General features: G+C 44.7%; 1 protein-coding gene across 1 annotated transcript; it reads right to left on the minus strand.

Moving 5' to 3' along the window:
* Positions 1-15,946: 15,946 nt before the first annotated feature.
* Positions 15,947-17,227, minus strand: NOG (noggin). The gene has a single exon (XM_059485918.1). The coding sequence runs from the start codon at positions 16,837-16,839 to the stop codon at positions 16,168-16,170; it is 672 nt and encodes a 223-aa protein (XP_059341901.1). The 5' UTR covers positions 16,840-17,227; the 3' UTR covers positions 15,947-16,167.
* Between the last annotated feature and the right edge of the window lie 7,794 nt (positions 17,228-25,021).

The following is a 25,021-nucleotide window of genomic DNA, read 5'->3' on the forward strand; positions in this document are numbered from 1 at the left end:
CAGCCCCCCAGTTATAAATCCTGGCAGTGTAAAAGCCTAAATAAATACATACGTCAGCTGCCAGGATCCTGTATAACAGTTTTCAAGGCGTATATTGCCCCAGACTAGCCTGTAAATAATTTTTATTTTTATTCATGACTTTAAAACCACATCAGTAGTGGGCTGGACTTGTGGTTCTTCATTTGCATAGTATATGTTTTGACCTAAACTGGGTTAAATGCAGAGGGAGAAGAAATGAAGGTCAAATTTCATTAACAAAATAAAGCAGCTCGTGAAATTGACATCTAGTGATGGAAAAATATGCAACTGAACTGAGCCTTTCACTGGTTATTTAACCAAAACAAGGTCTCTGTAATGACAAACATTCCCATCTTCAACTGCATCACAGACACTAACAGGAAAACTTGGCATCTCTCATTGTATGGGAATATGAGGCAGAACTGGTGAGGGCTTTTTCCTGCCATCCCCTTGCCAACTGTACATTCCATCTGACTGAGGATTACTGATAATTTTTGGCACCTTTGTGGCTACAGAGGACTCTTCTGTACAGTATTTATTTATTCAGGGCTTCTAGAATTTATTTTTAACAGAACTTTTAAAAATGTTGTAAACACAAAATATGTGTTAATTATATTAACAAAAGGATTCCTACACCAAAAGTTTACTTTTTCCCCCCAAGCACACTTAGGGGCCAAGCTCTTCAGTTGGTGTAAGTTGGTAGAGCTGCTCTCACTTTGGTAGACACCTTCCAAATTTGAAATGGTTGAGGATCTTTCCTAGTAAAGCAAAATGCTTTGCTTTATTCAAATAAAAATTTGAATAAAAGGGAGTATTTAGACATATATTCTTTCCTTAGCAGTACTACCAGGAGCCTTTAACAGTGATGTGTCTGCAGTTCCAAAGGGGACCTGATCTGCCAAGAGACACAGACCCTGTCAGAGAGCACCAAGTGAGGAGAGAAAAGCGGTCAAGAATATTATTCCCATTTTACAGAAGAAAAACTGAGGCAGAAAAGCATAAAGTGACTATTTTGTACCAAACTAGACATAACTGACTCCAGCAGAGCCCTGAGTCACCTCTGTCAGGGCATGTGGACATACCCAAAGAGATTGTCAGAAAGCTCTGACAAAGCTGAGAACTGGCTTTCTGTGTCCCCATCCACAGCATAGCTTGCTATTCCCTAAATGTCCTGGAAAATCTCAGAACTAGATTAGAAACTATTGCTTTCACCACAAAAAATCCAATGACAACTTTTTGGTTTTCAGTGACAGAAAGCTGAAATGTTTTAGTTTTGAACGAAGTTCTTCCCCTCCGCTTTTGGGTACTGAAATCCAAAGAATTTTTACAAGCAAACCTGATTTTTTCCCTGGTTTTAACAGAAGGTTTTCTACCCAATCAAAGCCTCACAATTTTTTCAGAACCTGAACATTTTGAGATGCATTAGCAAAAGGAAAAAATAACCCATTTTTTTGACACGACCAATGTTCCACTAAATAAATCACAGCACAAGGGGCAATTTTCTACATTTTCTTCTTCTTCTTCTTCTTCTTCCTTATCTTTCAGGGACTCCTGAGCTGCTTTTGCTGTTAATACAATGCCTGTGTGAAAATTCTGATGGTGCTTTAGAGCAAATAAGGCAGTAAATAGGCTGAGAGCTGTGCTCTGTCCCAGTGGAACCCGGGACACAAATTGCTAACTTAGGAATCTAACTCATGTACCTGGCACAACTAAAGCTGGGCAGTGTAGCTGGCTTTGGATTAAGCCTCCTGTGCTTGGTTTTCTGGCTAAGTCAGCATTGCCCTGCCCTGAATTACCTGCACAGACCCTGGCCAAAGCCAGGCACAGCAACTCACTGAGCTCCAGCTCATGCCTCAGGGCCGAGCAGCACCGAGGATGGCACACAAGAAGCTGGGGTGCTGTGAAGCAGGGACAGCGTTATTTGATAAAAAGAAAAAGAAAAAAAAAAAAGAACAAAAAAGGAAAGAGAAAATTTCTGCTTTAAAAGATTTAATTATTTTTAAATGTAAAATTAAATATCCATAAAGTAGTGCAAAGAAGTTAAACATTTGCTTCAAGGGAATTTTTTTCTTTTTAAAATGATCCCTTTTTATAATAAACTAGTAATTTATATAATCCGTGTAAAACCACTAACACTCTTTCTTCTATTTTTTAAGTAACACTGGAGAGCTTTCCCAAGGCTTATTTTATTTTTCTGAGGAGGATTAAAAATTGTGAAGGTCCAGATCCTTCCACACTTCTCTCTGCTGACAATCACCACACTCCTGCCACAACCCCAGTGAGCAGCAGCTGGGGACGTGTTGTGTGGAATTTTCAGCACTCCACTGGCTGCAGTGGAGCAGTGCCAGGCTGACAGATTCACTGCTCTGAATGCAACACCATCTGATTTGGAGCTTGTTGAACAAGTCATAAATCAAGCAATCTTTATGTTTCTAGACAAACATTTCAAGGAAAACAAGGATAAAGGGTCTCTATATGGAGCTATTTGTTCTATCCAGCCTCTTATCCAGCTTAATATTTTTGTTGCTTCACAACGAGCATATTGTGACTTGCCTGGGCTGCACAGGAGGATGCTTTATCCTTTCAAAGTAACTCCAGGCTGTGTTCCTGTTTTCACCCAGAAGAGGACCATGGGAAGAAACTATAGCTGAGCCACCATCCTTCCTTGGGCTTGCTCTGCCGGGGATGCTGCTCCAACCCAGACCTAAAACATGCAGAGAGAATATTTTACTCTTAAGTAAGTCACGGTGCTTTAGTTTTGGATCCAGTTTCAGGCTAGACATGGCACAGTACCTCAGATGGCATTGCAGACACAGCCTGAGGGGACACACACTCCTCTCACCACTCTAAGGAGCATGGAGTGAAGTCTACTCAAAGAAAATCCTGCCTGCTCTCCCATACCTCCCCTCTACCCCCTATTTCTCTCTCAAATAATTCAGATATTTTAGCCCTTCCAGACAAAAACTGGAGCTTTAAATTAAAATGTCATCTGTTAGTAAAGAAACTAAGCTATGTTTTTCATTCCTGAGAAAGGACTCACTTATGCTTATAACTATAAGTTGCTAGTGATTAAGCAACTGGTATATTTTCACACTCATTAAAAGAAACACGGTGTGTTCGCCTTTCTAAGAAAAGGCATCTTGTTTGTAATACTGTAATACATTGGGAACACCTTCTAATTGGCTTCTAGTGCCCCTTGCCAAAATTCAGACACAAGTTTGTTTATTTACATAAGGAAAAAAATAAAACATTGTATAATTAGTCGAGTAATGGACTCCTAAATTCAGAAACTCAGAGGTATGCAAAACTGACAAACTTTTTAAGATTCCATTTTGGTTTATGAAATATCTCAATAGGTAGCTCAGACTGCATCATGGCTATTGTAGCAATGTGCTGCTCAATGTGGTGTTTGTGTTGAGATGGAAAACTTTGACATGTTTGATTTTTATGCAAGTCAATTAACCTGTTTTTTAAAACTGTAAGGGCATGCTTTGCAAATAAGATTACTTACTATAAATTATGAGAACATAGGGCTCCATTCAGACAAAAATGTTACACACCCCTTACACATGCATAAGTCTGCAGAATATAGTTCTGCACCCTGACAACTTATTCAGCAAGGGGTAGGAGCTTATTTTGGTCTATTCCACGGGGGCTTTCCTAAAAAGATATGAACAAAAGGGGATAGAGACTTAATTAGAATGTCTCTCTACACCCCACCTTCCTTTGCACCACCCAGGCAATTCCAACAGGCCAAAACCTCTCCTTATGTGGTGAGGGAAAATTCCTTTTTTCAGTTAAGTCAGCGCAGAGCAGAATTAGCAATGGTATGTCCCCCTAACCACAGCACAGACAGACATTTGGCCATTCCCACCTGTGAGTTCTGCTCTCACACTCAGGCACGCTCTATTGAGAGCTGGCCTGTCCATCTGTTCACACAACCTTCCTTGTGCTTGGCCCCTGCTCAGCTGGGACCCTCACTCCAGGGCTTCAGGGCAAAGCTGCCTAGAAGAAATGACACTGAACACCAGAACTGACACACCACCAGCACAAATGAAGATGCCAGGGGCGTTTCAGACAGCACAAATAATTTTCCTTTCATGCAACAGACATTTGGTCAAGATTTCTTGCTTCCAAAAGGCAGATCCTTCTATGGGTGCATGAGAAATGCAGGATGTCTGTTTGGCACTCAAAATCCAACCTAAAGAGCTGCAGAGATGTACTTGGGGCTTGGATGCAATGGCAGTGCCAATACACACACAAAGCAAATCCAGAGACAAGTATGAGTCAGAGAAAGAAAAACTGTGGAATTTTGTCCAGGTCCTTTCCACTTTTACACATGCAGAGAAACTTTACCTAAGCAAACCACCCCACTGATTACATATGTGAGCAGGAATTGCTCACATGAAGAGAGGTCACTGGATCTAGTCCCTGCTTTATGCATGCTGTGGTATAAAGCCAATTCTTACTAAGTCCAAGACTTGTTAGGTTAAGGCACAAGAGACCACAACAGAGCATTTTGTCTTCCTTGCCAGTTTCAGTCTAGGTAATGAAGTCATTCTTATTTGAGCAGGACATTAGATTGATTGTTGGTTCTGATTTGAAGTCTGCAGCAGAGATAGTCTGTGGCAGATTACTGATTTCTTGAGATGTCTTTTACTTAGACAAAAAGGTTAAAACGAGAAGAGATGACTGAGAAGATTAAGGGACAAACTGCTTTCCTGGTCCCCTGGCCATATTCTGGACAACCTCTTCTACAGACTATTTGCTACCAGAACTAACTTTCAGCTTGGAGCAGCAAACTCACACTCATGGAAGTAGTTATAGACATGCAGAGAAACATCTGTGCACTGACACATTCAGAAAAGGCATTTTGGGCAAAAGACCTTCCAGGGTAAGGTTCCCATCACTGTGTTCAGAAAAAGGGAAGATGTCAGAAATGAGCCATGCCACTTTCTGGAACTGACCTGCCACATGTGGAAAGACCCCTCCCATTGCTCAGGAGAACCAGTGTGGCTTCATGTCCCCCAGCCTCACAACACCAGGTCAGCTGCTGTTCCTGGCAGGACACGGCTGTGGAAAGCCTGCAACAGAATCAGGGACTCATCACTACCAGTATGGGTTGCTATGGGCACCACTGAAGAAAAGCAAAATCATTTGAGAAGGAAATAAAAGACTCTTTTCCACCAATAGTGACAGACACTCCAATAGGTTAGTGATCCTGCTGGAATGCTAATCAACAGCTCATAGAAAGACTTGGAAGTTATGCAACTTTTAATATTGCTAGTGAGGGAGTGTGGAAGGGAATTCATGTAATACTGGCCATGCACACACTCAGTACTCAAACATCACACATTAGTGCCACAGTTGAGTCAGACAGTACTTTTGTCTGGCAAGTCTTTCCTCTCAAGATCTCAGCTCCAAGCCATAGCCACCTGAAGAGCCCATCCACACATTCCTACTGAGCCAAATATTTAAATGGAGAAGGATTCCTTGCTGGCATCAAACCACCCAGCTCACATCAGCACAGCTATGCTGATTTACTGCAGCCATGCCTCTGGCATCTGCTTTGAGCTCTGAGACAATCTAAATTTTCCATTCCTCACAGCTCTGGTGAATAATTTAAATACATGCTTTGAGCTCAAAAATAATACATTTTCAAATTTTTTTGTGAGCTGCAAAATAAGAAATACTGTCTCAGAATCACATGGAATGATCTGTTCCATCTTCACCCCATGCTCCATCTTGCTGAGTATAGTTTTGATTGAAATGGGATTTCAGTTTATGCAGGCTAAAAAGGAATGGACTTTTGTAACAGAATTGAATGAGGACTTCTAAAATGCAAAAACACACCAAGTTAAAAAAATCAACAGGTATTACGCTGAAAAGATCAGAACAAAATCTTTTGTTAAAAAAATAGTTTATTATTTTCAAAGCTCAAAGTGGCCAGATTTTTCAGCTGATGGGAATTTATAAAATGTTATGCTGACAATGAGTCACCATTTTTGCCCCAGAAAAACTGCTAAAATATTTTCCTCAGACTGCACCAGTAAAGAAATTTATTTACCTTAGTAAGACAATTTGGACACGTAGGGCCAGGAGCATTTACTGTCTTACAGAACCATTTTGAGCAATTTACAGCAGAAACACTCATATGAATCCAAAATACTATGAGGGAAAAAGGTTACAGAATAAACTACAGAATTGCTCAGTAAGGTTGGAAGGCATACTTTGAAATAAATAACATATTTGACTCACACATTTCAAGTGGCATTGCAGAAATGATGCTCAAGAGCATCTGGGAAAAAAGGAGATTTGGGGATGATTTGTAAGGGGGCAATTTAATGCTCACAGTAAAGCTAGTCATGATTCAGATCTATCATTCAGTGCTACAGCAATTTTTTAAACACATTTTGTTTTCAATTGAAATTAGGGTGGTTGGACCATGCTGTCTATATGGTAGACTGTGTTAACCTCTATGTTCTCCCAGTTATGAACATTAAAATCCATCTTTTACTCTGGTTTTCCAGAAAGTGAAAGAAATTCCACAAAGCTAAACTTGCAAGACAAAATGTGCAATTTCACAGAACACCTACTATTTTGTAAAAAAATATTTTAATCGCAATATTAGGACAACCTTCAGGGAAAATATAACAGGCAAAGAGAAACTTCATTGACAAGTAATTACTGTACCAAAGACAGAAAGATTGTAGGCAATAAGAAATAGAAAAAGATTTCTGAAAATACTTTGTATTCTTTAAAAGCAGATGAAGATCTTTGATTGGCATAAAATAACTGCATTGAAGTCAGTATGTTAATCCATCACATCTGCAGGGGCTGTTGTAGAGCTGAAATGAAGGAAGGGGGGGACTCAACCACTCTTTCAGCATATGACACATCAGCCATGCTGATGGAAGGCAGGAGGAAGGAAAAACTGAAAAGAGGGTAATGCTGCCTTAGCTCTTCCCCCGTCCTCCCTTTGCCCCTGTAAATCCACCCTGGCTGAAGATATGGCTTAGAATCCAATTGTTTTGCTTTAGGATTTCTCTTGTCTGTGAGAAACTCCAACTCCACCTCTTTTTCTCATTACTTTAGAGTGAGAAGATTTGGAAATGGGGTTTTCTGCAGCTCCTAGGAATGTTATATTCCTAAATGCCCCATTTTAAAACATGTGCATCTATTAGCTGTTTTGAAAACAAAACAAAACACCTTACCATAGCCAATTACAAAATTCACCATATCAGATGGAGTCTTGTACATAGCAGTAAAGCTACATCTGCTGTTTTTCACAGTGTGGTGTATTATCATTGTCTCCTACTGAGAGCTGTGAATTTCTGCATCCAAAAATGCAAACCAAAGGTTTTTCCTGCCACAGATGTCATCTTATTGAACAAGATGCCTAATCTCAGGCACCCAGGACTGAAAATGTTAACTTTAAACTTTGTTGGCATCTCTCAGAAGCTTAGGAGTAAGAGGAACCTAGTCTGCCTAGTCAGAAAAGTTTCTTTCAGATTGCCTGAAATATTTTGTGGATGATTACAGTCTGAACATTTGAGTACATGCCACTTCATTAGACCTACTCATTTTTTTGGTCTTACCATAGATGGGAAATTAGGAGTGATCTCTGATATTTGATTTCCCATAAGATATGAGAGATATTCAGGGCAGTGTCTGGAAAAAAATTAGGATAATAAGGTGTATAAATCTCTGCTTCATTTGAAACAACGCATAAAAGCCGACCTCACATTAATTTTTTTGCTGAAAGAACTTCAATAAGTTTTAAAGTAAGTGTTTCATTTACTGCCACATGCCACACATACATGGCAAACAGTTTATACAAACCACAACACTCAGCTGTTCCTGGTTAGGTAGAGCAGCCCTCCCCTGAACACCCAAGCTGCTCCGGGTCCCCTCGGGAGTGCCCTGCAGGGTGCTGAGGTTTCAGCTGCCCCAAGTGAGAACGTTTGGGCTCTGGGGTGAGCAGGGAGTCCTTGTGTGGATGTGCTTGTGAGGCCTTGGCTGAGTTGTGCTCAAGGCTCTGCTGGCTCGGGGCAGAACGCTGTGCACTTCTGGAGACAGCTGAAGTGCAGTGTAACTATTCCCAACCTGGTGGTCCAGCTTTAATGCCTTCTACATGTAGTGCTCAGGGAGCTTTATTAGAGTTCCCAGCCCAGCAGAAACTCCACTGTGCACACACACAACGGTGCTGGCTCTGTGTGGCCGGGTTTGGGCAGCTGGGGGGGCTGCAGGGATGCCTTCACTGCAAAGCTTCCCCCATGTCCCACAGGGCCAATTCCAGCTCCAAGGCGCACCAAGGCTGAGCCCGTCAGCCCTGATGGGAGAGCCTCTGGCCAAAGGCATTTAGAAATGGAAACAAAAAATCCAGCTGCTTCATCCAGAGAGAGGAGTGAGATACTGGAGAGAAACAACTCTGCAGCCACCCGGTCAGTGCAGAAGGAGGGAAAGGAGGTGCTCCAGGCTCCTCCAGGAGCTGAGACTTCCCTGCAGGCCCTGGTGAACACCGTGGCCAGGAAGGCTGTCCCTGGGTCCCCGTGGAGCAGACACCCACCTGCAGCCCTGGAGGAGCCCACAGCAAGCTGAACCTTAGGTTAGCCCGTGCTGGAGCTGGCAGGACCTGCAGCCCATGGAGAGAGGAGCCCACCCTGGAGCAGGGAAGAGTGTGAGGAATTCTCTCTCTCTGCAGGAGGAACAACAGAAGGACCCGTGATGATCTGACCCCAGCCCTCATTTCCAAGCCTCTGTGCTGCTGGTGGGGAGGAAGCACAGAAAATCAGGAGTGCATTTAAGCCGGGAAAGAAGGGAGGGGTGGAGGGGAGGTGTTTTGAGGTTTGGTTTTGTTTCTCAGTACTCTGATTTGATTGGTAATAAATGAATTTCCCCGAGCTAAGTCTGTTTTGCCTGTTATGGTAATTGGTGAGGGATTTTCCCTGCCTTTATTTTGACCCGAGAACCTCCTGTTGTATTTTCTCCCCCTGCCATCCAGATGAGGAGCGATAGAGCAGCGTTGGTGGGCACCTGGAGTCCTGCCAGGGTGAACCCCCCCAGACCCAGTGAATGCTGGGTGGAAAGGGCTCTTCACACCCTCATGAAGGCAGGAGCAGATACAATGAGAGACAGGAGACATACCTGGGTGTTTCCAAGGCCAGGAGATGTAGCACTGAGACGTAATTTAGGCATTGCCTCTAAATGAGGCTTATTTACAAGAGCTTCAAGGTTCAGGTCAATGACCTCATTTATTGTGCAAGTATTACCTACAAAACAAAAATTTACCCACTTATTCCAAAAGGACATGATGAACTTGGAAGTCCACCCGATTTTAAGAGATAGTATTTCAGCTCCTCTCACCAGGCTATGAAATCTCTCTAGTAATTTATGCATGTTTACAATAATATCTGTGCAATATTATTCAACATGCTGGTGCTGTGTGAAAAATGGAATGCCCTTAGAGAACATATCCACGCAAAAAGCAAAATAAACCTGGCTAGATATGCAATGCCTAAATGGCCAAAGCAAACTAGGAGAGGGAGTGAGGGAAAATTATTTTCTGTCCATTTTTCACTCCCAGACAATATTATGAAGTGCCTGGAATACCAGAAGGTTCATTTTAAAACAGAGGACTGATGTTTACACTGGCCCTTATAGAAATATATATTGGGTTTATGTACTTGTTTTCTCTAATACTTCAAGTTAAACTCAGCTTATTTATTGCTGAGATAGGTACTGGATTGTTTTTATTGCACAGGTACAACACAGCAGCCTGGCAAGGATATTCTGAAATTGTTCAGAGAAGCGTGTGCTCAGAGCTGTGTGATTGGGAATCCTATGGAAGGGTAACCTCTACCCTGAGCCCTGGAAAGTTGCACTGCTGTTAATAAGGTATTTGCACCAGTAGGTGTAAGATGCACTTATTATGAAGCTATTTACACCACCCAGTGCAGGAGGCACTCCAATTAACACAGCAGGCCCTTCTGTTTGTTCTGTCTTCCTCTGGACCATGTGTTTGCATCCAGGCCAGGTAGGAAGTTGCCAGGTGTAGGCCAAAAATAAAGGCATTGCTATGCCAGAAGGAAAATGCTATTAGGGTTGTATCAATACAAGGGGCTATATTGGTTACCTTCTCCTAATTTAATCGCTCCCCCACAAAACAAAAAATACCCATCAACAATACACTCCTCACAATCACAATCACTATCACAATCACAATCACAATCACAATCACAATCACAATCACAATCACAATCAAACTGCTAAGCTACTAACCACAAACACAGATCAAGCATCCTCATTCCTGTTTCATTTTGCACTATGGATTGAGAATCCCTGCAAGCATGACAATTCTGGTGGTGGCTTTGTGATCTGGATCCTGCTTGGTAGGATCTATGCAGAGACCAACAACTCATTCTACAGAGCCCACTCTGCAGGCATCAGATGACTGTGGCTTTCAGTTACTACCTCTGGAGCAGAGCCAGAAGCCTAGTGGTGAAAAGCTCTTTATACCATTACCAATCCCTCGAGCCACCCAGTCCTTCTCCATTGCATACAGGTTTTTAGTGTTGTGCCTAAGATCTGTTCTGGTTCTGAGTAACGTTCTTTGTGATGGGAGCCTTACCACTCCCCCTCTCATGAGGAAAAGAAAACAATGAGGAGGGAGTGTGAAACCTATTTTCAAACTCTGTTATGATTATCTGATGCAGTGACTACTCTGGGATTCTCCATGGGAGAGACCTGAGTGCTGGGAGATGTCTGTCCTGGGTGAAGAGCAGACCCCAGACCAGTCAGTGCCAGGATCTGACTGAGTGCTGGGAGATGTCTGTCCTGGGTGAAGAGCAGACCCCAGACCAGTCAGTGCCAGGATCTGTGTGCTCTCAGTGGGTGTCATTGCCTTCAGCTGGGCTCTGGGACGGGAGCACCCACACAGAGCCAGAGGCCCCCACAGGGATGGCTCCAAAGCTTTCCAGGACATCTCCAGGCTGACAGGAGCTCAGAGCATGCACAGGTTGGTCTGGCATTGAGCGCTGACTCAGAAGGATGCTCGAAGGCCCATGAATATAACCCAGAGAGGGCAGAACTACAATTAGTGAGCTCCCACAGCATCAGCTCTCAGCTGGTTTCCATCTATGCCATCCACCAACAGAGTCAGAGGCTAAATTGTGGCATCTCTGCACTCCTGTCCCACAGTTCAGGAGGGAAAGTGACTCACTGTGACGTTACACCCGTGCAGATTTTTCTGCAGCAGCTTTTCTCTCAGACTCTTCAGAAGCACATCACACAGGGCAGCTGCTTTCCCCTCAGGGAACAGGCTGCAGGGGACTTAGCAGTAATACACTGGTACCCAGGATTCACAGAGAGGGCTGTAAGCTGCTGATCCTGCAATAACACCTCCAAGGATTTAGAGTCTTTAATGTTGATTGCTGAATATTTCTGTTCCCGTCTGAACCATTCCAACAGTTGTTTCAAGTGAATGCATTCATTCCCTTCCTTTTAACCATTGGAGCTTCTTGCTTGGTCTGGGAGCAGGGAAGAGGGAATGAAAAGGTCTCTTCAAATTTGCTGGAGCCGCTCTCTTAAAAGGGAGCATTGACACAGATCCTGCAGCTCCCACGTGCAGCAAGGCTCCCACTGGACCTGCAGGCACAGAGAGACTGCAGCATCCTTGTGGGCACTCCAGGGGAGTGTGGCTGCTCTCCTCCCTGCTGGATGAGAGAATCATATCTATTCCTAGCATGGATCTACCAGGTGGCAACATTCCCCTGCCAGCATACCTTTGGTTTGGCTCACCTTGAAAGCTATGATGTTACATTATATGATGACGTCATTATATTTATTTCAGCTTTCAAGGAATATTCCTGGCAAATCTCCAAGCTGGAATATCTTCTCTTTAATGTGTCCAAGATCCAGCCAGTGTGGTGCAGATTACATTTATATATCTCAGCCCAGTGAAGTGAACTGCTGGGAATTTTTTTCAAGATGTTGATGTAAATAAATTAAGATTATTTCTCTATTAAAACTATGGAAGAAGAAAATCTTGTCCAGTATTTACCCAAATACTACAGCTCTAATTTCTAGCTGTGGTTATTTTGGTGATGACTCCACGGTACCCTCATGCAATGTCAATAACTCATCTTTGTGGTATTTTGAAAATTATAAAAGAAATCAAATAGATTTTTCAATTAAGTATGTATGTGAGGAGTCAACACTTTAATGTGCAAAGTTTCCGAATTGGTTCATATTCTTCACACTATCTGAACTAATTTTGAATTAGGTAATTTGGACAAGTTACTCTGGTTTACTTTGTTGTGCTTTTATTGACTGTGTTCTCTTAGCACTTTTAAATTACCCATCATCACAACTTTGGCTAAAAGTTACCTTTTCCCTTGATAATCAGAAGTATAAAGCTTTAGAGAATGATACATAGAATACTGCTCTGCACTGACAAAAACAATGGCTTGGATGCTAAATGCACTGTCACAGAGGAACCCCCCTTGAACACCAGGATTCAACTTTATTAGATTTTGAATAAACACGAGGTGTGAGAGAACAGATTATTCTGATAACAACTGGCTACAGTGGCAAAGAAGATGAAGTCCTGTGCTCCTCACAAGCAACTGCAGCACACAGGTTAAATGACTCAGCTGGGCCTACGGCAGACACAGAAATCAATTGAAATTCCCATTATTATGCTTTAAGACACTAAAATTGCAAAATAAGAAACTGAAGAGTATCTAAAAGCAAACTTTAAACTTTTCCCTTAATCCTTCCCCACAGTGGTCTTTTTGCAGTCTTATGATGCCACTACAAAGATCAGCAAAGAAAAACTGGCTGTGTTATGAACTGATTTTTATTTAAAAGAGCTATAATTCAATTTTGCTATAAAAACATATTACAAAATCTAATATTAAATAGATTTGCATAGAAACATTCATCAGAAAGATATTTTATTTGTTTGGCTTGAAACACTTCCACTACAAGCCAAACATTTCAACACTAGGGCAGGAGGACCAGAAAGTGGACCTGACCAGAAACAACAGTGAAGACTACTAGTTTACTTTTGATCTACCAGCTGACAAAATTTAGCTATTTATTTAAAAAAAAATAAAAATCATGGGCCTTATGAATGGTGAAACTTGATTTTTTAAAACCCAAAATATTCTCATAAATTTATTAACAAGGTGTTATTGGTTGAGAAGGCATGTATGTAACACATGACTCTCTGATGACAATGACCCTTGGATTAATATTAAGACAGATCTGGTGATAAATATTTAGACTACATTAACAGCACGCTTCTTTTACACTCACATAACAGTCACCAGCACACACTCAGCTCTGCATGCATATAAAATTTTAAATCTTGAAGCCAGCAGTCAGAGGTGGCTTCCAGATGAAGTCCCTGTCTGCCCCATTGCTGGGATCACAGACAGATAAATCACTGGGTGAGCCCCCTCGCTAAGTAGTGGGAATATTACTTTAGCAAAGTTTGCTAATGGGGCAAAGGACCTTGTATTGTAATCCAGTGACATTTTCAACCTTCGGAGAACTTTTGTTGACATTCCCGAGTCCCTGGCTGCCATCCCAGCATGAAATAGTTTCTGTTCACATAATTCTCGTGTTTACCAGTCATGAAAAACTCTTGCTTTTTTTTTTAAATAAACTTTTTTTTTTTGCAAGTGAAACTCTGTCTAAAAAAATATTGGCCCCAGGCATACAAGGTTTTGCATAAATTCATATGTGATGAATGGCTGATTTTAATGTTATTTGGGTATTTGTCAGAACCTAACAAATATACATGGTAATGGTGGTTCATAAACTTAAACATCTCAATATACCCTTTCTTCTGGAAATAAATTACGTTTGTTTGCCCTGCCTGGAGTCCTAAGGTAGCCGACATTAGGAATATTTTAAATGTGATCATCCATCCAGCATGTCTTTCAGGCGCCACGAAGATTAAATGAAAGAATCATAAGATGAAGGTCTTTAACTTTTAATCCTTTTACAATGAACCCTTAGATAGACATGGGGGCAGGGTGCCTTCTATGTGAGTAATAATGCCTCTGTTCCTCTTCACTAGGTTAATGAATACCCTAAATGTCCCAAGATCTGATTTTCTTCCCCCCTCCCAAAACTATTGAAATTAGAGCAAAGAGACGGGCGGTAAAACGCACCGAGAGACTGAGCGAGGGAATGAATATGCATTCGGAGATACCGAACTAAGCGTTAGAGAAAGCAGGGCTGGCTCGTCTTAATGAAAGACTCACGGGTTTTAAATGATTAGCATAGATTCCCTCCGTCCCTCCGAGTTTTGAAGGAGAAATTAAAAAAAAAAAAAAAAAAAAAAAAAGGTTTTTTTTGGCTCCAAGATAAATAAGGAAAAGGCTTTCTGCACTGTCAGGGAGCCTTCGAAGAACACGTGAAGAGTTTGTTTTCGCAGTTGGTATCTATGAGATACGAACCGCCGGCTCTCCCAGCACGTAAAAGTCAAACACGTTCCTAATTGGGCCGGGTCCCGAGGAGCCGCGGGACAGCTGCGGGCGGGCCGGGCCGATCCGTTCCGTTCCGCAGCGCCGAGAGCACCGGGCACCGGGCAGCGAACAGCGGGCACCGAGCAGCGGGCAGGGGCGGCCCCGGGGGGCGGGCCGGGAGCGGGCGGCGGCGGGATCGGGCACCCCGCGGCAGCACGGGGCGCTGCTCCCCGGCCGCGGAGCTCGCTGTCCCCCGGTAGCACAGCTCGCTGTCCCCCGGCGGAGCTCGCTGTGCCCCGGTAGCACGGGGCGCTGCTCCCCGGCCGCGGAGCTCGCTGTCCCCCGGTAGCACAGCTCGCTGTCCCCCGGTAGCACGGGGGGCCGCAGAGCTCGCTGTCCCCCGGCAGAGCTCGCTGTCCCGCGGCTGCGGGCACGGTGCTGCCCGGCTGCCTATAGAGAGGAGGCTGGAGGGACGGGGTGCAGTCCCCGAGCCCCGCAGCCCCGGGCAGCCCGGCACGGGGGCGATGGCCCGGCGCTGGCGGGAGCCCAAAGAGTTAACCGGGCCGGTCCGGGCGGTGCGCGGGGCTGTCACAGGATCAGGCTAATAACGTGTCTGCGCTGAAACCCCCCAAAGCCCAGGGGTCAAGTTTCAGCAGTGTCCCACCACAATGGTAGGTGTGAAAGACACGTGTCCCGTTGTAAATGAAATGTCAAGCGGTTAAAAGAAAAATCCCCGAGCAGCTGCCACCGAGCTCGCCGGGGCTGCGCGGCCGCGGGAGCGGCTCCGCGGGGCCAGCGCGGAGCGGAGCGCAGGGACCCCCCCGCCGGCCGCCCCCATCCCGCGGGGCCGCAGCCCGCGGCGCTCCGGCCGTGGGGGTGCCGCAGAGCCCCCCTAACAGAGTCGTGAGCAGGTTCCCACCTCCCCCTGCCACCACGAAACGTCCTGCTGAGCGTGGAGAACGAGGAGGAGAGAGAAGAAAGCCCCCCCGACGGCGGCCAAACCAAAAAGCAAACAGAATCCAAACGGCTCGTGTTTTAGTGGTTGACTTTAATTCTGCACTGCACTTTTACTACAAGGATATAAAGAATAAATAGCAGATACTCTTCATTTACATAGGATTAAGTCATTCGAACTGTTCTCTCTATTTACAATAACATTGTGCTCTAGGCGTTTATTCATTTTTATTTTAAATCTGAAGTCCGTAAGGAAAAAGAAAAAAAAAACCTCACACACACGCTTTCCGAATAATGGAAAATATTATCAGTTTTCTTATCAAAAAGTTTGGTTTGTATTTTTTAATCCTTTTATTAAAAAAACACCCAACAAAAAACCTACTTCGCCAAAGCGAAGCAACTTCTCTCTGGAATATAAATACAAAAAAAAAAAAAAAAAAAAAAAAAAAAAAAAAAAAAGAAAGAAAAAAAAAGAATACATTAGCAACGATCAGGGTAATAGTCTTGAAAATACAGTAGACGCTGATTATTTCACGTATAATACTGACCTTTTAATAGTATATTAAACCGGTGCCATATATACACACACAATATACATTCTCCTACACGTTACAGTGCATTACAACGTTAACCAGAAAGCAAATGTCTTTTATTTCTGTTGCAGCAAAGGTCCACGTGAGTCCGCTGGAGAAGGGGCGCGAAGGAAGTGCCAGCCCTAGCAAGAGCACTTACACTCCGAAATGATGGGGTACTGGATGGGTATCCATGTGCATCTCTGCCCGCCCCGGCGCTGGCACCTCCACCTCAGGATCGTTAAATGCACGGACTTGGCAGGTTTGCAAACCATGCCTTCGGGGACTGAACAAGACCTTTTACTGTAGCAGCTGCCCACTTTGACATACCGGGGCCAAAAGCGGCTGCCGAGATCGTTCCACGTGTATAGGACCGGGCAGAAGGTCTGGGACCAAAGCCACATCTGCAGCTTCCTGCGCAGCTTCTTGCTCAGCCTGTGCTTCTTGCCCGGCTGCAGCCCGTCGTAGAACTCCAGCCCTTTGATTTCGCTGGGCATCGCTCCCGAGGGTCTCTGCCTGAGCAGCAAGTCCAGCTCAGCTAGATCGTCCACTCCGAGCCGGTCCTCGGGCAAAGAAACAGCCATAAAGTTGGGGTCGAAGTGTCCGCCCATGAGGTTCCTTAGCAAGGTCTCGTTAAGATCCTTCTCCTTGGGGTCAAAGATAGGGTCCGGGTGCTCGATTAGATCCACCAAGGGCAAGTTGTCGCTGGGAGCCGGTCGGATGTGCAGATAGTGCTGGCAGGCGCCCTGCTCTAGCCGGAGACCCAGCAGAACCACCAAGGCGTATATAGTCACAAGGCACTGGGAATGATCCATCCTTGGGAGACCGGTGGGGGGGGGAGGGGGAAAGGGGGGCTGGATTCACCAAGCAGCAAGGCAAGAAGGTGCAAGCAAATGCATCAGAAAACTTGTACGGGGATATCCAAAATAGCTCGTCTTTGAAGGGTATCACGATCTCCACTCGCCGCACCACCAGCAAAGACAGCCCCCTGATAAGCGCGGAGAACAAGCCCCCTGCAAACACTCTTCTCTTGCAGGCTTCTCTATAAAATTTCTCCTGGTGAAGCCGCTCCAAAATTCTGCTGCTGCTGCTGCTTCTTCTCGCCCTTCCCGGGAACGGGAGATGCCTCTTTTTGTTGCGAATTGTGCTTGTTGCTGCCGCTCCTCGTTGTCTGCCCGTGCGTGTGGAAGAAGTAGCTGCCGGTTCTTCCTCCCCGCTCCTCTCCGCCGTTTGCAAAGCAGCCTCCTCAGCAGCAACAGCAGCCACGCACGTTGGCACCAGTTTGTCTGCTTTGCAAGGACCCAAAGCCTTTAAATTTCCTGCACTTTCAGCTTCATCTCCATGGAAACCACAGACTCTCTCCTAACCCACCCCACCCCCCTTAAAACCCACACACACAACACAACCCCCACTCCCACAAAAGTCCAGGAGAGCGCGGCTTCCCCCTTCCCACCGGCAGGCACCCTCTGCTGGGGAAGGCTGAGGCGGGAGCCGCCGCCTCCCCCCGCCCTCCGCACGCCGCCGCTCACGCGAGCCGCCGCGCCCCGGGAGATGCTGCCCTGCCCGGGGCAGCCGCCGGCAGCTCCGCCCGGCCGGCCGCCCGCTCCTGGGGCCGGGGCCGCCGGCTCCGGGCTCGGCCTCGCCCCGCCGCTCTCCTCGTGGGCGCGGAGCGCGGCCTCTCCCGCCCGCCCCGCGCAGGAGCGCGGCCCGGTGCTCCGCGGGCTGTCCCGGTGCTCCGCGGGCTGTCCCGGTGCTCCGCGGGCTGCCCGCGCCCTCCCGGCCCGGCCCGCGCTGCGCGGCCGCCGGGGGCCCTGCCCGGGCGCGCACATGGGCGCGGGGCGCGCTGCCCGCCCGGGGCGGCTGCGGACGCTCTGCCCGCGGCGCCGGGGCCGCCGGGCGCCTTCCCGGGCGCAGCGAGCCCTCTGCTGGCGGCGCCGCGCCGGGCCGGGGGCTGCCCGCGGGCGGCCGGGGGGCACCGGGACGGCGCGGAGCGGCGGGATGCCCGCGGCGCCGGGGAAACTCGGGAAGCGGCTCCCGCGCCCCGCGGGTGAGCGCGGACAGAGCCCCGGGGGTGCACGGGCGGCAGGAGGCGGCTCGGGGGCTGCGGCAGGGTGGGACCCCGCGAACGGAGCTGCGGCCCCCCGAGACGAGCCCGGTGCTCGGCGCCCATGGCGGATGCTCCCGGAGACTGCCCGGCCCCGCCGCTCTCTCCGGAGCACTTGCTTAGCGATTTTCTAGGGAGCTCGCTAAGACTTCATCAGAAACGCAATTTCCAGTTATGCCCTCAACACATACAGGAAAAATGGAAAGTGCCTCAATTGAAATGCATAAAACAATTTAAAATTTGATACTAAATGCCACTTCCTCGGCAGAATTACTGTCTTGCAAAGAGCACTTACACGGCGTGGCGGGCAGTATGGCTGTAAGGATCTATTATGGTTTGAGTAAAATTTCCTGAAGTGCTTGAATCCCATTCCTGAAGGCTATTTAGGCACTTAGGAGCCTAAGTTTAATGGGACTGAAGCTAAGCCATTTCACCTAAATTATTTATGCATTTGTTTAAATCTAAACTTCAAAATTAGGTTCATTATGAAAGTAGTACATAGATCATATTACCAATATTGGGTGATTTTTATAAAAATGATATTTTTTCAACTAGTTTCATTCCCAATTTTCAATTTAAAAGAACTCTTAACTTTGCTTTATTCCAGAACATGTAGGGCATTTTATAAATAATACATACGTGAAAAAAGATTACATGAAAAAGATGGAAAACTAATCTAAGGTCAACACCGTGAAAGAGCCTCACAGTGACACTTGCTGCTACAATGTCAGTCAAAGATCTGCTGGAGTTTTATTACAATTTTTTTCACCTGCAAGTTGAGGTCTACACCTTCACCCAGGCCCTGGTAAACTTTAATTGCTGAAATTTGGCATAAAAGTTGTCCCTCGATATAAGTGAGAAGCTACACCTCAGAAACAGAACAGAAGCAAAAATTCAGAAGTTTGATTCTATTGCTTATAATTTTTTTTTAATAATAAATTAAGTTTCCCTCAGCTGGTATTTGAAATCAGTTCTTTAATCTTGAGTCTAAAAAGCAAAGCCAATAAGGCCTTTGTATAATCTATTCCATGCCAGATATTTAAGATTCCACATTCAAAATTGTGACTCTAAAAAGAACTGGAAGACAAGACCTTTCCTCCTCAAGTGAGTTACCTGCACAATGAAATGTTTCTGGAATGAGTCTCTTTAAGCCTCTCTGTCCCTCTTTAAGCCCCAGATGTGTTCTGAGCAGAGCAGGCTGGGGCTCAGTAATTCCTCAAGCATGGATGTCTGCCTTGCCTCAGGTGCACTGAGCTCCTGGAGCGGCCATGAAAACTTGAGGAAAGTAGAAGTGACAGAAGTCACTCGTGGCCCAAGAATTTCTTGGTGGCGTGGCTGACAGCAGGACTGGGAAAGAGCTGCCAGTAACTCTGCCAGAGGCCTCTGGGTCAGAGGGAAAAGAAAGTGGTTTATTCCAAGGCTTGCTGAGAACAGCAGTAAATGAAACCTGGAGGTAAAGGGCATGATCCAGGATCTGTGTATGATGCCAGCCCTTCCTGGGATAGGGAGAGAGGCCAGCAGCTCATAGAGGCCTTAGCTGGTCATTCTACTGGCAGTGATGCATGAAGCAGAGTAGAACAACTCCCTTTGCCTCAGTTTTATTGGTTCTGGAGTGCTGTCAGTACTAAAAATCTGTTTTTTCAGTAGACAAAGCAAATACAACCTTCAAGGCGCACAGGAAGCCAGTGTGGCCAAGAGCAAGATGCCACTTCTTCAGGGTGACATCGCTGATGAGGAGAGAAGAGGAATGCAGCCTGCACGGCTCTGCAGGCACAGCTCTGCAAACACATTATGTAACAGCTTACTTCAGTCCACAGCAGCGAGGATGCAAGGAACAATTCAAAATAGACTTGTTTCCTGTTAAATCTACTGACAGAAAATGGCCTGACCTACTTCACCCAACCCAGGGCTCAGGGACGTCCCTCTGAATGCAGCCCATGGTTTCAAATCAGTCTGGTCTGCAAGCAGTGGTCTCATGCACCACTCCAAACTGCAGAGGGAATCACAGAAGGTAATAAAACACTGGAAAACTGGGATGCAGAAGAAGGATGCCAGGTGTGATTGGCAAAGCTGTGCCTTCCTTAGGAGTGGAGGCTTCCTTAGAATTATTCTTGCTTCCCTTTATACTTAAAGAATATTTAAGTCATGCTCTCATTGCCTTTTTCTTGTCATTTTAAAAAATCCATTGGCATGAAATGATTGTTAAGGAAAGGAAGGGAAAAGCAACAGCATAACCAAATGAGTCCTCTGCTCTGCTGTCATGCAAATTTCTCATATGGCTTTGGGCAGCACATTTCATAGCTCTGCCTTTCCGTATCTGTAGAGCAGGAATGCTAATCCTTGCGTCCTTTATGGAAATGTTGGAGAGTTTGATGAGATGCTACCAGTATCAGTGGAACAATGCAGAGGGAAGAGTCTCCTGTTCTACTAAAATTGTAGAGGAAACCTGTGTTTGAAAGAGCAAACAACTGAATTAAAACCATTTCAATTTTAGTCTTAGGTCCTAGCAAGCTGCTAGTTTCCTCTTCCTTTATACACCTGTATAAATTTTATAAGGAAATTCTTCTCTACCTTTTCTTTAAAAACTGAAACACTAAAGAAATTCCAAAGGAGATGCACAGCTTGCAGCCATTTTGCGGAGTCCAAATATATCAGATGACAAATCTACATTATGAGCTATCAAGGGTCATGTATGACCTTCCCTGGAATCCATGTACCACAGGTAGAAAATCACCATTCTACTACTTTGAAACTACATTCTTTAGTGTGGAAAGATTCAGGGAGGTCCTGCTGAATCTTTGAAATGTGGTGCTCTGTCCCTCTTCCCTCATGAGGAATGTACCTCATCAATTTCCCTGCCCCTTTCCTGATACACAGAATAAGGATTGTGCTGAGGATGACAATGTTAGCAGGTGATCAGCTGCTCTGAAGGAAAACAGTTTTGAATCAAAAACTTTGGAAGGTAAAACATACTTTGAGAGAGAAAAAAATCTACCTTGAAATCCCAACAGAATGGAGACAGGGAAGGATACATTTGCCCAAGAACATGTATCTACAATGATAAATAATATATAAATAATATATATTGAAACTAAGATCTGGGATGAGTGTTTTATAGTGGAGTAAATCCTAAGATGACTAATGCATTAAAACAATGAAGAGAAAACCACCCCAAAAAAAGGATACCCCACAAATAAAAAAACAGCTGTTTCTTAGTCTTTTTAGTACAACTACACATAGATGTATCCACTGCCTTAAGAAAAAGTGTCCTTAAAGAATTGCTGTATTTTTCTGATTACATGTCATTCTTTCTCCTAAAATACTGTGCCTCCTTGATTCTCAGCCCACTCTCTTCTTGCTTCTGCATTTTTCCTAAGGTATAGACTTTTGTCTTTAGACCAGAGCTTGCGCATTCATCTGCTGATAAACTGTTTATCTTAGCTTTTATGAGGGCGCCTTGCTGCAAGCCAGCCAGAGACAGGATCCTGGGTGTTTGTCTTTTTTTTTGAAGAGGGTCCGGGAAGTGACGGGTATTTATACCTCCCTTGGCTCTATATATCATGGGAGGTGGAACTCCACTGTCTCTGTTTCTTGCTTTTTCTCTCAGCAGTGTTTTCTGCCATAAATCTGGATCTCTCAGAACAGAGTTTTCTTGGCTACAACCCCACTTGGAGGAATTAGTTTTATTTATTTATTTATTTACGCAAAAGGTTTGCAACAGAGGAAACCCAAAGTTTTTCTAATTCCTCCCCCTTCTCTACCCCACCAAAACATGCTACTTTTTGTGCCAAATTCCAACATCTCAGCAGTCAAGAGAAAAGACCAGCATCTCACAGTGTGCAGAGCAATTCATTACAGGCAGGGAAGCCATAGGGAGAATTGGAAAAGATGAAACAGAAACCAAGGCATTTTTTATGTTAAAAAATGACACTTATATTTACAAGCAATGGCTCCTGAAGGGGATCTGAATCTCCACACAGGCAATACTGTTTATCCAAACAAACTCCCTGTGGCAGCACATATTACATTTATACAGACATGGCAGGTAGGAATGTATTTATTCATTGTAGCCAGCCTGGTCATTAAGAGAAACATCTATTGAGATAAACCAAGTTTTTACTATTCCTTTTTACAAAACGCTAAAGACAACTGAGGGACAAAGATTCAATGAAGCGAAAAATACAGCAACCTCCCCCAGTCAAGGCCTGTGTGCATGGGAGTGATTCATTGATGCCAGCTACTGAATAACCCTGATACATAACATTTCTCACCTCTGATATTTAAAAAGACCCCCTCGCCCTTTTAGCACCAATGGAGCCCTTCAAATGTTTTATTGCTAATTGTCTAATGCTATGTGATGAATGACTGCTTGACTGAAAATGACAACCCCTTTTCTCTCAACTACTTCATTTTCCTGGCTCCAGTGGGGGTGAAGAGGAAAATAAATCCAATTACATCATTTTTACCCCATTGGTTATGAACGAAGGAAAACTGAAACTTATTTTAAAAGTACTTCTGTCAACTCAGTCCTGAGCGCCCAGGTCCCCTGCACTCAGTAAATGTTGCCTCAGACTCTGGTGTAAAAGGTTCCAAGAGACTCACAGGTTTTGTGGAAGTCCAAAGTCCAAGAGGCAGGGTCTAATCCTGATCAGAGAGCCAGAGGGAACAGGATCCCAAAAATAACTGACTCAGAAATCCTGCACTAAGTCTAGAATGGCTGCACTTTATGCTCACAAGAAGTATCCTGGCTATGGTGTAATAAAAGAGCAGAATTTAGCCTGTATATAAAACAACTTCTGAGTAGGGTTTTGCCTCAAGAATCAGTGCAACAGCAGAAGGTCCCACAAATTCAGAAATTTGTTATTAGAAATTCTTTAAATTTGCTCCAGCTAGAAAATGTACGAGGATGAAGGAGCTTTAGTAACTAGAAAAAGATTAAACTGCATACCATTCCCCAGAATTTTGTATTATCACTCCTTTCCAACTTCTTATGCTTTATCCCTTCAGGGAATCTGATGCCTTAAAAAAGAAGTGGATCACAGTGATCAGCCAGAGTTGTGTGCATAGCATTATCTCTGCAGCCACTACAAAATGTCCCAAGACACAAGCCCACAGTGGCTGGGCTGGCTGTGAAAAGCTCTGTGTTCAATAGGAGACTTCTCAAAGAAACCTGTACCTTTAGTGGCACATGGAATGATTTCCCCTTTCTCTCACAAATGATGAAACAGGCACACTCGTGGGGTTATGGGATTAATTCAAATACAGAAACAGACATTTGTGTCTGAGAGTGACTTCAAACCTGCTGATGTTCAGTAGCAATCTCGGGTGTGTTTCTTTGGCTTGGGAGTTTCAAGTCTTTGCGTCTAAAGGCAAAGGGACCCAGGCGAGTAAAATAATGAATCTAGGCTTCCCAGACACAGATCTGACATTTGCTCTCCCCCTCTGACTCAGGCTTTGACTGGGTTCAGGGATTAATTAGGCCATGCAAACGAGTTAGGTTCTCTCTTCTGGCAACCTGGTCACGTAGGGAACCCCCGCCCCTCCCCTTCCCCACACTCTCCTTGCCCATAATGAAGCATGACTGTAGTAAAACAAGTCTTTTGATGGTGACTCTTCTCATCACTTTCAAGACAAACAATGTCTCAGAAGCCCCCCAGCTGCTTTTATTTTTCTTATATCTACAGTTACATCTTGGGTGTGTTTACTCATCCTCATTAAATATGTTGGTCGTTCGTTGTCCCCTGACTCCCCCCTTTTTCTTAATATCCTTCCTTTACTGCAGTTTACACAAAACATCAACTACAGGATAGAGTTAAAAACTTTTGGATATTGGGCAACATCCCACAACACCACAGTCTCTAAAAGAGAATTGACAGGGGTATAGGAGGGTACAGCAGGAATATGAGACAAAAAGCACCACAGCACACAGAGAAGTCACAAATTGCTGCTTTGCTCACAGCACAGCTTTGCTTATGTACAGTGAAGTTCCCTGATAAGCCTGAATAAGGACTTGGTGTTATTTTTTCAAATAGAAAATTACCAAGTGACTGTTATCCTCCTCCTTTGAACACAGATACTCTGAAAGACCAGGATGGCACAGGAATTAAAAAACAACCCATCCCAGGACTAACAACCAGCTAGGCTTTCCTGCATGGACATGGGTCAGGATGATTTTCTTTCAAGCATCACTGAAATAACACTTCCATTGAGTATCTTTGCTGCCTAGCATGTGTCCTGAAGCCACATCACCTTTTGAAGTACTTGTTCTCATAATAAACACATCAGCAGTTCAATAACATGCCAGACACAATGACATATATTTTGAGTACTATTTGTTCTCTTTACATGTGTCTATACATGTGCAATTGTTCCCAGCCTTCCCACTTCTCCTATTCTTGACAGAGTAGTGTTCCAAAGACGCATGATCCTGTTCTGATTCACAAAATAATCAAAATCGAACAAAAAAGAGCATTGCACTGACCACTCTGGAAGTGCCACAAGAGTTCTCTCTACTTTGAACATGAGGGTTAACTTTGGTCAGCAAAGTGAGCATTTCAACTCAAATATGAGGTATTGAAACGGGCCCAGACAAGGCATTCAAAGAAGAAAGATGCCTTTGCAACAGAAAAAGAAGCAAAAGGAAGAATGCTGCATTTAAAACATCTCATGGCAGGGATGGTTTTTTATGCCACTTTCACTTAAGATCTCCCCACTTTTCTCATCAAAAAAGAAGGTGGGAATAACCTTGCTCAGCAGACCATAATCTAATCTGCTCTCCCTGGGGAGACAGATATTGGAGTTGGCCAATCATCATTCTTCTGTGAGATCTCTCGAATAAAGAAATAAATAAACAAACAAACAAATAAATAGCAGCCTTCCCTGAGGAGCCGAAG

The sequence above is a fragment of the Ammospiza nelsoni genome, chromosome 19 (genome assembly GCF_027579445.1).
Source record: "Ammospiza nelsoni isolate bAmmNel1 chromosome 19, bAmmNel1.pri, whole genome shotgun sequence".
Lineage (NCBI taxonomy): Eukaryota > Metazoa > Chordata > Aves > Passeriformes > Passerellidae > Ammospiza > Ammospiza nelsoni.

Excerpts from the sequence above, each read along its gene's own strand:
- NOG (XM_059485918.1), bottom strand. The coding sequence starts at position 16,839 with ATGGATCATTCCCAGTGCCTTGTGACTATATACGCCTTGGTGGTTCTG.